The sequence below is a fragment of the Rhinopithecus bieti genome, unplaced genomic scaffold (genome assembly GCF_001698545.2).
Source record: "Rhinopithecus bieti isolate Rb0 unplaced genomic scaffold, ASM169854v2 scaffold_22039, whole genome shotgun sequence".
NCBI lineage: Eukaryota > Metazoa > Chordata > Mammalia > Primates > Cercopithecidae > Rhinopithecus > Rhinopithecus bieti.
Genome location: NW_016810828.1, coordinates 1128659 through 1143978, shown reverse-complemented (window position 1 = coordinate 1143978; position 15320 = coordinate 1128659). Strand labels below are relative to the sequence as shown.

Genomic DNA, 15320 nt, shown 5'->3' with positions numbered 1-15320 from the left:
CAATAAACTAGGTATTGAAGGAACATACCTCAAAATAATAAGAGCCATATATGACAAACCCACAGCAGCCAACATTATTCAAAGCTGGAAGCAGTCCCCTTGAAAACTGGCACAAGACAAGGATGCTTTCTCTCAACACTTCTATTAAACATAGTTTTGGAAGTCCTAGCCAGAGCAATCAGGCAAGAAAAGAAATAAAGGGCATCTAGGTTGGGCATGGTGGCTCACACCTGTAATCCCAGCATTTTGGGATGCTGAGGTGGGTGGATCACTTGAGGTCAGGAGTTCAAGACCAGCCTGGCTAACATGGTGAAACCCCATCTCTACTAAAAATAGAAAATCAGCCTGGAGTGGTGGCGTGTGCCTGCAGACCCAGCTACTTGGGAAGCTGAGGCAGGAGAATTGCTTGAATCCAGAAGGCAGAGGTTGCTGTGAGCCAAGATTGTGCCACAGCACTCCAGCCTGGGTGAAATAGCAAGAGTCCATCCAAAAAAAAAAAAAAAGAAATAAAGATAAAGGGCATCCAAACATAAAGAGAAAGTCAAACTATCTGTTTGCAGACAACATCATTTTATATTTAGAAAACCCCATAATCTTAGCACAAAAGCTCCTCAAGCTGGTAAACAACTTCAGCTAAGTTGCAGGATATAAAATCAATGTACTAAAATCACTAGCATTCCTATACACTAACAACAGCCAAACCAAGAGTCAAATCAGAAAGGCAATCCCATTCACGACTGCCATAAAAAGAGTAAAATACCTAGGAATATAGCTAACCAGAGAAGTGAAAGATCTCTACAATGAGAATTACAAAACACTGCTCAAAGAAATCAGAGAAGACACAAATAAATGGAAAAACATCTCAGTCCATGGATAGGAAGAATCAATATCATTAAAATGACTATACTGCCCAAAGCAATTTACAGATTCAATGCTATTCCTATCAAACTATCAATGACATTCTTCACAGAACTTGAAAAATCTATTTTAAAATTCACATGGAACCAAAAAAGAGCCCAAATAGCCAAGGCAATCCTAGGCAAAAAGAACAAAGTGGAGGCATCATGTTACCTGATTTCAAACTATACTACAAGGATACAGTAAACAAAACCGCACGGTACTAGCACAAAAACAGGCACATAGACCAATGAACAGAATAGAGAGCCTAGAAATAAGACTGCAAATCTGTGATCATCTGATCTTCTACAAAGATGACAAAAACAAGCAATGGGGAAAAGACTCCCTACTCAAAAAATGGTGCTTGGATAACTGGCTAGCCCAGAAGACCGAAGCTGGACCCCTTCCTTATACCATATACAAAAATCAACTCAATATAGATTAAAGGCGTTAAATGTAAAACCCAAAACTATAAAAACCCTGGAAGACAACCTAGGCAATACCATCCTGAACATAGGAAAGGGCAAAGATTTAATGACAAAGATACCAAAACCAATCACAAGAAAAGCAAAAATAGGCAAGTGGGATCTAATTAAACTTAAGAGCTTCTGCACAGCAAAAAGAAGTACCAACAGAGTAAACAGACAACCTAAAGAATGGGAGAAGATATTTGTAAACTATGCGCCTGACAAAGGTCTAATATTCAGCATCTATAGAGAACTTAAACAAATTTACAAGCGAAAAACAACCCCACTAAAAAGCGGGCAAAGGATATGAACCGACACTTCTCAAAAGAAGATATACAGATGGCCAACAACCATATGAAAGAAAGCTCCGTATCACTGATCATCAGAGGAATGCAAATCAAAACCGCAATGAGATATCATCTCTTACCAGTCAGAATGGCTGTTATTAAAAAGTCAAAAAATAACAGATGTTGGTGAGGTTATGGAGAAAAGAGAACACTTAAACACTGTTGGTGGGAGTGTAAATTAGTTCAACCATTGTGGAAAGCAGTATGACAATTCCTCAAAGAGCTAAAAGCAGAACTACCATTCAACCCAGCAATCCCATCAACTGGGTATATACTCAAAGGAATAATAATCATTCTACCATAAAGACACATGCACATGAATGTTCACTGCAGCACTATTCACAATAGTAAAGACATGGAATCAACCTAAATGCCCATTAGTGATGGATCGGATAAAGAAAATGTGGTACATATACACCATGGAATACTATGCACCCATAAAAAAGAATGAGATCATGTCTTTTTTGGGAGCATGGATGGAGCTGGAAGCTATTATCCTTAGCAAACTAACGCAGGAACAGAAAACCAAATACTGCACGTTCTCACTTACAAGTGGGCACTAAACCATAAGAACTTATGAACACAAATAAAGAAACAGACACTGGGGTCTACTTGAGGGGGTGAGGGTGGGAGGACAGGAGGAGGGAGAGGAGCAGAAAAGATAACTATTGAGTTCTAGGCTTAATACTTGGGTAATGAAATAACATGTTCCCCCTGTGATATGTGTTTACCTATGTAACAAACCTTCACATGTACCTCCAAACCTAAAAGTTAAAAATAAACAAAAGAGAAATATCTCAAATCAGCAACCTAACTTTACAACTAGAAAAAGCAACAAACTAAACCTAAAGCTAGCAGAATGAAGAAAATAATAAAGATCAGAGCAGAGAGCAACAAAATAGAGAACAGAAAAACAGAAAAAAAAAAAAAAAAATCAATGAAATCAAATGTTGGTTCTTTGAGAAGATAAAAAATGTTGACAAACCTTCAGCCGGATCAGCAGTTCCCAACGTTGTTAGCACTAAGACTGGTTTTATGGAAGACAATTTTTCCACAGACCAGGGCAGACAGGGGATGGTTTCGGGATCAAACAGTTTCACCTCAGATCACCTGGCATCAGATTCTCATAAGGAGTGTGCAACGTAGATCCCTCGCACAACAGGATTTACACTCCTATGAGAATTTAATGCTGCTGTTGATCTGACAGGAGGTGGAGCTCAGGTGGTAACACTCACTAGCCTGCCCCTCACCTCCTGCTGTGTAGCCCAGTTCCTAACAGGCCACAGACTGGTACTGGTCCCAAGCCTGGGCTAGGAAACCCAGAGCTAGATGGACTAAGACAAAAAGAGAGAAGGTTCAAATTACTGAAATCAGAAATGAAAGCAGGGACATTACTATTAATTCTAAAGAAACAAAAAGGGTTATGAAAGAGTATTATGAACAAACTGGATAACCCAGATGAAATAAACTCCTCAAAACACAAAACCTACAAAGACTACATCACAAAGAAATTTAAAAATCGGAATAAATCTTTATATTATTAAGGAGACTGAATCAGTAATCAAAAATCTCCTGACAAAGAAAAGTCCAGGACCTGAGGGCTTCACTGTTGAATTCTACCAAACATTTAAAGAAGAATTAATATTAGCCCTTCTTAAATGTTTCTGAAATACAGAAGAGGAGGGAACACTTCCTAACTCATTCTATGAGGCCAGCTTACCCTGATACAAAGCCAGACAAAGATACTATAAGAAAATGAAACTACTGACCAATATCCCTTATGAACACTGATGCAAAAAACCTGAATAAAATACTAGCAAACCAAATTCAGCAGCATATTAAAAGGATTATACATTATGACCAAATGGGATTTATTCCTAAATGCAAGGATAGCTCAACATACAAAAACTGATCAATGTAATATACCACATTAACAGAATGAAGAATCCTCACACATAATCATTTCCACGCTTACAGAAAAGCATTTTATAAAATTCAACATTCTTTCCTGATAAAACACTCAACAAGCTAGGAATCAAAGAAACTACTCCAAAATAATAGAAGTGATATATGAAAAACCCACAGTAAACATCATACTTTCTTCTGAGATCAGAAACAAGGTAACAGCACCCGCTTTTTGCCTTTTCTATTCAACATAGTATGGAAAGTTCTAGCCAGAGCAACCAGGCAAGAAAAAGAAAAAAAAAAAAAGCATCTAAAATGGAAAGGAAGGAGCAAAATTATCTCTGTTCACAGATAATACAATCTTATATTTAGAAAACTCTAGATTCCACACACAAAAATTAGAACTAATAAATGAATTCAGCAAAGTAGGACATAAAATCAATACCCAAAAATCATTTGCATTTCTATACATTAACAATGAACAATCTAAAAGAGAACTTACAAAAATAATTCCATTTCACGAGCATCAATCAGAATAAAATACGATCACGTGTTGCTTAACAACTGGAATACGTTTTGAGAAATGTGTTAGGTGATTTCCTCACTGTGTGAACTTCACAGAGTATATTAACACAAACGCTATAGCCTACTATATACCTAGGCTATAAATTAGAACAAACAAATGAATTCAGCAAAGCAGTAGGACACAAAAATCAACACCCTAAAATAATTTGCATTTCTATACATTAACAATGAACACTCTAAAAAGGAACTTAAAGATAGCCTATTGCTAGCCTATTGCTCCTAGGCTACAAACCTGTACAGCATATTAATGTACTGAATACTGCAGGCAACTGTAACGCGATAAGTATTTGTGTATCTAGACATAGAAAAGGTACAGTAAAAATACAATATAAAAGATAAAAAATGGTACACTTGTATAGGGCATTTACCATGAATGGAACCTGCAGGACTGGAAGTTGCTCTGGGTAAAATCAGTGAGTGGTGAGTGAAAGTGAAGGCCTAGGACATTCCTGTAAGACTTATAAACACTATACACTTAGGCTATACTACATTTACAAAAAGATTTTTCTTTCTTCAGTGATAAATTAATCTTAACTTACTATAACACTTTTACTTCACAAACGAATTTTTAAAAATCTTTTGACTCTTGTGTAATAACACTCTGCTTAAAACACAAACACACTGTACAACTGTACAAAAATATTTTCTTTCTTTACATCCTTTTTTCTCTTTTTGAGAAAAGGTCTTGGTCTGTTGCCCAGGCTGGAGTGCAGTGGTGCACTCACTGTACCTCCTGGTCCTCAAGTGATCCTTCTACCTCAGCCTCTCAAGTAGCTGGAACTGAAGGCATGTGCTGGCAGTCCTGGCTACATTTAAAAAAAAATTTTTTTGTAGAGATGGGTCTCCCTATGTTGCTCAGGCTGGTCTCAATTTCCTGACCTCAAGAGATCCTTTCACCTTGGCTTCCTAAAGTACTGGGATAACAGGCATGAGCCACTTCACATTCTTATTTTAGGAGCCATTTTCTATCAAAGTTTTTAAAAATTTTTAAACTTTTTTGTTAAAACCTAAGACACAAACACACACATTAGTCTAGTCCTACACAGGGTCAAGATCAACTTCACTGTTTTCCACCTCCACATCTTGTCCCACTGAAAGATCTTCAGGGGTAATAACATGCATGGGGCTGTCATTTCCTATGACAACAATGCCTTCTTGTGGAATACCTCCTGAAGGACCCAAATGAGGCTGTTTTACAATTAACTTTTTTTTTTTTTTTTAAAATAAGTATGAGTACACTGTAAAATAGTGATGAAAAGTATAGTAAATACTAAAACCAGGCTGTGCACGGTGGTGCATGCCTTGCAATCTCAGCATTTTGCAAGGCTAAAGCAGACGGATTGCCTGAGCCCAGGAGTTTTAGACCAGCCTGGACAATATCACAAAACCCCAACTTTACAAAAAAATTTAGCTGGGCATGGTAGTGCATACCTGTTGTCCCAGGTACTCAGGAGGCTAAGGCAGGAGAATAGCTTCAGCCCAGGAGGGTGAGGCTGCAATGAACCAAGATCATGCCACTGCACTCCAGCCTAGGCAACAGAGTAAGACCCCGTCTCAAAAATAAATAAATAAACAAACCAGTAACGCAGTCATTTGTTATGGCTATCAAGTATTATGTATTGCACATAATTGTATGTGCTATATTTTTATACAGTTGGCAGTGCAGTAGGTTTGTTTACACCAGCAATGCATTGCACTATGATGGTATGACAGCAATGATATCACTAGATAATAGGAATTTTTTAGCTCCATTTAATCTTATGGGACCACTGTCATAAATGGAGTCTGACATTGAAATGTTATGTGCTGCATGACTGTACATTGGAATTAACCGAGGCGAAAGACTTGTACAATGAAGACAGACACATAGAACAACAGAATATAATATACAGCCCCAGAGGCACAGGCAACAACAACAAAAATAGGCAAATTAAAGTTAATGAAAATTAAAAATTTTTGTGTCTCAAAAAACTGTATCAGCAGAGTAAAATGGTAACCCACAGAATGGAAGAAGATATTTGCAAATCATATATCTGACAAGGTATTAATATCTAGAATATACAGAGAACTCCTGCAACAACAACAAAAATAAACAACCTGATTCAAACATGGGCAAAGGAGTAGAAAAGACATTCTGTGTTGGTGAGAAAATCAGCATTACTTAAACTAGCCAAGTATTTTGAGATGTAAATAGGTAGTAAGTCTAAAACTTCAAATTCACCTATCCTTTAAGTGAGCAATTCCATCTCTAGAAATCTCTTAAAAGTGAATTATCTTGATTTTCTTTTCTTTTTTTTTTTTTTTTGAGACAGGGTCTCACTCTGTCGCCCACGTTGGAGTGCAGTGGTGCAATCTCAGCTCACTGAAACCTCCACCTCCCGGGGGGTTCAAGCAATTCTCCTGCCTCAGCTCCCGAGTAGCTGGGATGACAGGCACGTGCCACCACGCCCAGCTAATTTTCGTATTTTTAGTAAAGAAGTTTTCACCATGTTGATCAGGCTGGTCTCGAACTTCTGGCCTCAAGTGATCCAGCCACCTCGGCCTCCCAAAGTGTTGGGATTATAGGCATGAGCCACTGCGCCTGGCCATTGATTGTTCTTAAGATTCTTGACACACACAAAAAGAATTACTTATTTATGGGCATAAAGGTTTATGCAGAAATATGTTCACTGACAGCAACATTATAGGAATAAAGAAAAACCTGAATATAGAATCATGGGATAGTGCTGACAGAAAGACTTTCAAGTTTATCTGTGTATAGTTATATATTACTATATAGTACTAGAATCTTTAAAAAAGTATTAATGAATTAAGTAATCAAGAAAAGATATGTTTCCTTATTACAAAAAATAACTAGGACAGGCACAGTGACTCACACCTATAATCCCAGCACTTTGAGGTTGAGGTGGGAGGATCATTTATGGCCAGGAGTTCAAGACCAGCCTAGGCAACATAGGGAGGTCCCATCTCTATAGAAAATTTATTTGAAAAGGTAAAATTAGCTGAGTATGGTGGTCTGTAGTCCCAGCTACTCAGGAGGCTGAGGTGGGAGGATCGCTTGAGCCTAGGAGGAAAAGGTTGCAGTGAGTTACATTTCAGCGACTACACTCCAGACTGGGCAACAGAGTGACACCTAGTCTCTTAAACAAAACACTAAAACATTTGTAGTGTTTTGTACTGTATCATCAGTTTTCATATAACTTACCTGTATCTTACCGCACACTGGGATTAGGACAGGTGGTATAATCATCATCATCCTCTTTTGGAGGTGATAACTGAGACTTGCGAAAGTTAACCATGTTGACAGGCTATGCAGCTTAGTAAGTGTTAGAGCTTAGAACTAAGCCCGTTTCACCCAAATCCAAATCCTAATGGTAACTTTCCTTATATTTCGTCCTTGAAATGTGTTTTATTAATAAAAAAGTTGATGATTTCATGATTAAAGGGCTACTATAAAGAATGGGTATTTTCTTCAAAGGTTTTGTCATCGTGGTATAAAAATTAATGATCAAATAAATTGTGTCTAGAGATAAAGTAAATGTATAAGCTACAATTGGTTTCAGTTATTTCTGGGTGGTAACTAAGGTTTTCTTGACTTTGATCATGATCTCAAGATGACTACTCTGTTTCTCATTCAGGGGTAGAAAATGACCAAAGCACTAGAGATGAGTTCCTAGAAGATGGGAGAAAACATTCTTATTCTAATAATTGTTGCTTTTTGGGAGTTATAATAAAAGAACATATGCATTTCTTCTACTTCATTGATTACCAGGTTCTCCAAAACAGACAGCAGCAGTGTGACCCAGAACATACCGTCAGGAAACTGGTCAGCATCATCATCAAACATGGCTTCCTTGAGGGCAGACTTGTTGAAGGGACTGATGCTATCTGAATAGTTATATGGATTATAGTCTCGAGAGCGTGGAGAGGAGTGAGTAGGCACTGAATGAAGCAATGAAGCTTTATTATCGAGAGCTGTTTGGCTTGAGTCAGTGGCATCACCTCCTGCTCTTGGGTCAGACATCCCAGGACCACCACACATCTATCAATGGCAAGGAGAAGGCACAGCAAATTAACTCATTTGCAGGTATCTATTTAACATTCTACAAAGATATTTCTCTACTGCTTAAAAGACAATTTTAAAAAGATAACAATAACCAGCTAAAAAATCTAAGTAATGGCAATCAACATTATGAGTTACAATTTATATTCCAGATGTCAAAGCTTAAACATATAAACTACAACTGTGAAGGCAAATAAGAACCGTAAAAGAATGGTGCCTCTAATGATTATTACAGTTCCTTTGCCAACGACTTGACCAGACAATATGTACAGTGTGATTACCAGCAGCTTCTCCATGTCAGTTAAAGATACAAAAGAACTTTCATAAGCAACACAGCACTACAAGCTGCCAGATTCCATTATTAAGGTAACGCTATATCATACAATAGTATGTCAACAAAGCATAGTAAAATCAAATTTAAAAAGGCTTGCTTTAAGGAGGGAAAAAAAAAAAGAAAGGCTTAAAAGGCCTGCATAACTTTTGGAAGGATGCCAAAAGAATTTGGGTATGTTAATGTACTTACCAAAATATGAATATGAATATTGATACAAATACTGGTATCAAAATAATTACTACCACGAGTATCAGCATCACCATCATCCACTGGGCAACTATTTTATGCGCCATTTGCTAGGCGCTTTAAAAATATTCTTAAAATACTTACTACGCACCTATTATTAAACGCCTGGCATTGTTCACAGCATTGGGAATACATCAGTGAGCAAAAGAGAGAATGATGTCTACTCCCATAGAGTTTATATTTTAGTGGACAGACAGACGAAAAAAACACAAAACTTTAATGAATGAATAAAGTATATGACATGTCAGAAGAAGGAATCATGAATGATGAGGTGGGAGGACAGAGTTCACAGATTAAATAGGATGAGTAGGGTTCACTGAGAAGCCATTTGAGTAAACACTTGAAGGAAGTAAGGGAATAAGTGTTTCAGGTAGAGAAAACAGCCAATACACAGATCCTGAGGCAGGAACATGCATAGTAAGTTCAAGGAACAGCAAGGAGGCCAGTGTGGCAGAAGCAGAGTGAACAAGGAGGAAACTAGCAGGAGATGAGGCCAGAAAGGTAACAGAAAAAAAGTGTATTGTGTAGACTTTGGTTTTTACTCTGAGACAGAGACCTCCTACGGAGTTGAGTGAGAGTGGGAATGTACTATAATAGGTCAAGGGCATAATCAAGAAGGACAAATTTTAATAATCCAGGTAAGAGAAATGATGAAGACGATGGCTCAAACCAGAAAGGCAGTGGTGAGAACAGGCTGAATTCTGGATACATTCTGCAGTGGAGCCAGCAGATTTCCTGACAGATTTGGTATAGAGGATGAGAAAAACAGAGGACTCAACAACTCTTGTCCATGGGTTTTGGCTAGGCAACTAGGGTTGCCATTAACTAAGATAGGAAAGAGCAGCTTTAGGGGAGGAGACCAGGAGTTCAAACAGGCAGCTGAATGTGAATGTGGAACTCAGGAAAGAGGTCTAAGCTGAATAGAGTCATAGTATTTATTATACTCACAACAACTTTTAAGGTAAGCAGTGACATCCCTATTTTCTTAATGAAGACTTTGAAGCTTAGAGGTATCACCTGATTAGCTAATAACTGCCAGGAACTGGGATTTGAACTCATTTTGCCAAAATTCACAATTTGAGTTCCCTACCCTGTACCATGCTGTGCCTGAAAAAAACCAAAACAAAACTGAGTCTCAGTGAAGCAGTGATTCTTACTAATCTGCAATTGCTACCATATGCAGCTTTGAAGAGTAGGGAACCTCAAATATCAGTGATAAGCTGGTTTTGGCAGCCAGTTTACTAGGCTGACCACAATCTAGCTCTGCCAGATAGGCACAGTGAGAAAAACAACTGTGGGACAGATGGCAGGAAGGCAGAAGAAGAAGTCCTTTGGAGATTGTGCTGAAGCACTACAATTTTCTGTAACTTTGCAAACATTGAGAAACAATGAATTCCATAGGAACTGGTGGGATGGCTCATTCTGTGAAAAGTCTAAGCTGTCAGAGACAAGTCTAAGAAGCAGCAAAGTAAAAAACTATTCCGTGTATAATGGCAGAAGCAATAAACAATATTCAAATATGTCAATAATATTAAATATGTAAGAATGTTGTAGATTATAACATTCTTGCTTCAATGTAATGATGTCTGTGTTTTTAAAAATACTTGAGAGTCAGTTACTTGCACACAAGAGAAATAAAACATTTGGCACATTAGTAAAAAAACAAAACACATTCTTAACTGTAGCCACACAAACTGATGATGCAAATTACTATCACCACACCTAACAGGGGAAAAAAAATTCTAAACTCCTTATGTGTTCTTACAAGACTCAAAGTGATCTGGCCCATGTTCCACTCCTTTTCTCTCACAATGGTCCACCCACACTGGCTTTCTTCCTAGTCCTCAACTATACAAAGCTTGTTCACATCTAAATGTCTTTGGATTTGCTAATTATTTCAGGAATTCTCTATATTTTATGTGGCTTTATTTAGGTTTCAATGCAAATGCTACCTTTGGAGAGAGGCCTTTTTGGACCACAAAATCTAAAACAGACTCACTTTCCTCTAAAGCACATTCTATCCTAAAACTCTGTAATATTCATCTCTATATGAAAATCTGAAAGGAATTTGAAGGCAGTGATTTTGTCATATAAATCTAATGCCTCAAACAGTGCCTGGTATGTGGTAGATACTCAGTAAATACTTGTAGAGTGACTGACCCATAGAAAAGCATATTCGAAAATGACAGAAAGCACAATGTAATTAAAACAATGCTTAATGAACAATGAAATAGTCTGCAAAGTAAGGATATTAAAATACTTACTGAATCGCCATCATCTTTTTTAGAATCCCTCTTCAATGGCTCATTCATATCTTCTTGGCTACGGAAGCTGAAATTCTGGATTGCTTCGGTGACACCTCTAAGAGAGCTATAAATATCTTCAGAGTTCATATTTTCTGTGTCATAATCAAATGCACTATGAAAAGACGACACTAATTTTACTTAGGTGTAGTTATAAAATACAAACACATCTGAGATTATATAGGGATATTTATAAAGACAAGATTAGAGAATGTATATCCTCAGAGCATCATTAGCAAAATAAAAAATAGCAGCTATATATAGTTAAAGTACATGTCTCTTTGTCCTTCCACCAAGGACACCTTACAGTTACTCTACAATGCACAGTCCTTAATAACTGCTTTGTCTTTCCACCTTGAAAAATGTTTTGATTAACCAGAGGTCAGCAAACTATGATGGCTTGCAAGTTAAGAATGTTTTTCACATTTTTTTTTTTTTTGAGATGGAGTCTCGCTCTATCGCCCAGGCTGGAGTGCAGTGGCCAGATCTCAGCTCACTGCAAGCTCTGCCTCCCGGGTTTACGCCATTCTCCTGCCTCAGCCTCCCGAGTAGGTGGGACTACCGGCCCCGCCTCCTCGCCCGGCGAGTTTTTTGTATTTTTTTTTTAGTAGAGACGGGGTTTCACGGTGTTAGCCAGGATGGTCTCGATCTCCTGACCTCGTGATCCACCCGTCTCGGCCTCCCAAAGTGCTGGGATTACAGGCTTGAGCCACCGCGCCTGGCTGTTTCTCACATTTTTAAATGGTTGAAAAAAAAACAAAAAAGTTCACAAAATTAGATAAAATTTAAATGTCAGTATTCATAAATAAATTTTTTTTCTTTTTTTTTGAGACAAAATCTTGCTCTTGTCCCCTAGGCTGGAATGCGATGGCATGATCTCGGCTCACTGCAATCTCCGTCTCCCAGGTTCCAGTGATTCTCCTGCCTCAGCCTCTCCAGTAGCTGGGACTATAGGCCTGTGCCACCACGCCTGGCTAATTTTGTATTTTTTAGTAGAGACGGGGTTTCACCATGTTGGCCAGGCTGGTTTCAAACTCCTGACCTCAGGTGATCCGCCCCCCTTGGCCTCCCAAAGTGCTGGGATTATAGTCGTGAGCCCCTGCGCCCGGCCCATAAACAAAATTTTATTAAACANCACCGCGCCTGGCTGTTTCTCACATTTTTAAATGGTTGAAAAAAAAACAAAAAAGTTCACAAAAATTAGATAAAATTTAAATGTCAGTATTCATAAATAAATTTTTTTTCTTTTTTTTGGAGACAAAATCTTGCTCTTGTCCCCTAGGCTGGAATGCGATGGCATGATCTCGGCTCACTGCAATCTCCGTCTCCCAGGTTCAAATGATTCTCCTGCCTCAGCCTCCTGAGTAGCTGGGATTACAGGCGCCAGCCACCAAGCCCAGCTAATTTTTGTATTTTTAGTAAAGACAGGGTTTCACCATGCTGGGCAGACCGGTCTCGAACTCCTGACCTCAGGTGATCCGCCCACCTTGGCCTCCCAAAGTGCTGGGATTACAGGCGTGAGCCACTGCGCCCGGCCCATAAACAAAATTTTATTAAACATAGTCATGACTATTTATTTAGGTATTGTCTATGGCTGTTTTCTATATCTATTGTCGATGGCTGTTCTCATACAACAGCAGAGTTGAGAAGAGACTCAAAGACCATGACTCAAATAGCCTAAAATATTTACCATTTGACCCTTTACAGAAAGTTTACCAATCTCTGTGATTAACTCCCAATAATGGTACTGCTTGAAGAAGAGATAAATGTATTTTAACACAAATTTGTAAGAAGGTAGAGGATTTTTAATACCGAACATAATTTTTTTTTTGAGATGGAGTTTCACTCTTGTTGCCCAGGCTGAAGTGCAATGGTGCAACCTTGGCTCACTGCAACCTCCGCCTCTCAGGCTCAAGCGAATCTCCAGCCTCAGCCTCCCTCAGCCTCCCGAGTAGCTGGGATTACAGGCTCCTGCCATCAAGTATGGCTAATTTTTTTTGTATTTTTAGTAGAGACGGGGTTTTACCATGTTGACCAGGCTGGTCTCGAACTCCGAACCTCAGGTGATCTGCCCACCTCGGCCTCCCAAAGTGTTGGGATTACAGGCGTGAGCCACTGTGTCAATTTTTTTTTTTTTTTAAGGGGCAGGGTCTTGCTGCTGCCCAGACTGGAGTGCAGTGGTGTGAACATAGCTTACTGCAGTCTTGAACTCCTAGGCTTAAGTAATCCTCCTGCCTCAGTCTACCAAGTTGCTAGGACTACAAACACACACCACCATGCTTGGCTGATTTTTAAAAATTTTTCTGTAGAGATGGGGTCTCAATATGCCGCCCAGGTTTGTCCCAAACTCCTGGCCTCAAGTGATCCTCCTGCCTTGGACTCCCAAAGAGATAGGATTGCAAGTGTGAGCCATATCATGTTATAGACATGAACTTTATAATCAAATGCTGAAATTCAACTGAAGCTGTAATTTAGCTACCAAATTTATCATATATGTAGAACACAGAAAAAATAGGGTAGGAAATGTTTGCAATATATTTTTCTCAGATGTTGATGTATTATCCAATACTTTTAATGAATAACTTGATGAAGCACACTATAATATATGGCTAATGACCATTAAGCTATTAACTATAAATACCAACTCTTTTTTTTTTTTTTTTTTGAGAATGGAGTCTTGCTCTGTGACTTAGGCTGGAGTGCAGTGGCACGACATCCGCTCACTGTAACCTCTGCCTCCTGGGTTCAAGGGATTTTCCTGCCTCACCCTCCTGAGTAGCTGGAACTACCGGCATGCACCACCATGCTTGGTTAATTTTTGTATTACTAGTAGAGATGGGTTTTGCCATGTTGGTCAGGCTGGTCTCGAACTCCTGACCTCAAATGATCCTCCCGCCTCAGCCTCCCAAAGTGCTGGGATTACAGGTGTGAATGAATTATTGTGGAAGATAGTGTGGCAGTTCCTCAAAGATCTATAGACAGAAATATCATTTGAGCCAGCAATCCCACTACTGGGTATATACCCAAAGGAATATAAATCATTCTGTTATAAAGATACATGCACATGCATGTGCACTGTAGCGCTATTCACAATAATAAAGACATGGAATCAACCTAAATGCCCATCAGTGATAGACTGGATAAAGAAAATGTGGTACGTATACACTATGGAATACACCACAGCCAGCCCCAACTCCTTCTTAAAAAAACTTTTTAAGTTCAGGGGTATGTGTTCAGGATGCGCAGATTTGTTATATAGGTAAACATGTGTCATGGGGTTTGTTGTACAGATTATTTTATCACCCAGGTATTAAGCCTAGTGTCCATTAATTATTTTTCCTGATCCTCTCCGTCCTCCTACCCTCTGCCCTCTGGTAGGCCCCAGTGTGTGTTGTTCCCCTCTATGTGTTCATGCGTCTTCATCATTTAGCTCCTACTTGTGAGAACATGCAGTAATTTTTTTTTTGTCATTGTTCTTGCGTTAGTCTGCTAAGGATAATGATCTCCAGCTCCATCCATGTCTCTGCAAAGGACATGATCTTATTTTGTTTTTATGGCCACACAGTATTCCATGGTGTATATGTACCACATTTTCTTTATCCAGTCTATCACTGATGGGCATTTAGGTTGATTCCATGTCTTTGCTATTGTGAATAACGCTACAGTGCACATACATGTGCATGTGTCTTTATAACAGAATGATTTATATTCCTTTGGGTATATACCCAGTAGTGAGATTGCTGGCTCAAATGATATTTCTGTCTTTAGGTCTTTGAGGAACTGCCACACTATCTTCCACAATAGTTCAACTAATTTACACTCCCAATAGTGTAAAAGTGTTCCTTTTTCTCCACAACCTTGCCGGCATCTGTTATTTTTTGACTTTTTAATAATAACCATTCTGACTGGTGTGAGATGGTATCTCACTGTGGGCTTGATTTGCATTTCTCTAATGATCAGTGATGTTGAACTTCTATGCAAACAATTTTTCAAAAGGCTAGGAAAAGGAAATAAAATGTTAGTCTACTAAGCAGTCAAGAATGTCATTTGAAATACAGCTCATGCTTGAATTGCACAAGTGTTTGAAAATTGTACACATCTTTTATTTTGTATTAAGGACCAATCTCTGAGTCATATTTTTTCCTCGGAGGTATATATTCACTATTATTTATT

The 15320-nt window shown here is 38.6% G+C and overlaps 1 protein-coding gene across 1 annotated transcript in view; it reads right to left on the bottom strand.

Moving 5' to 3' along the window:
* The window catches only part of CLASP2 (cytoplasmic linker associated protein 2), a 222189-nt gene that overhangs the window by 32439 nt on the left and 174430 nt on the right, over positions 1-15320 (bottom strand). The window contains 2 exon segments of the mRNA XM_017892934.1: positions 8015-8243; positions 11109-11262. Of these exon segments, the coding sequence (XP_017748423.1) occupies positions 8015-8243; positions 11109-11262 (383 nt within the window).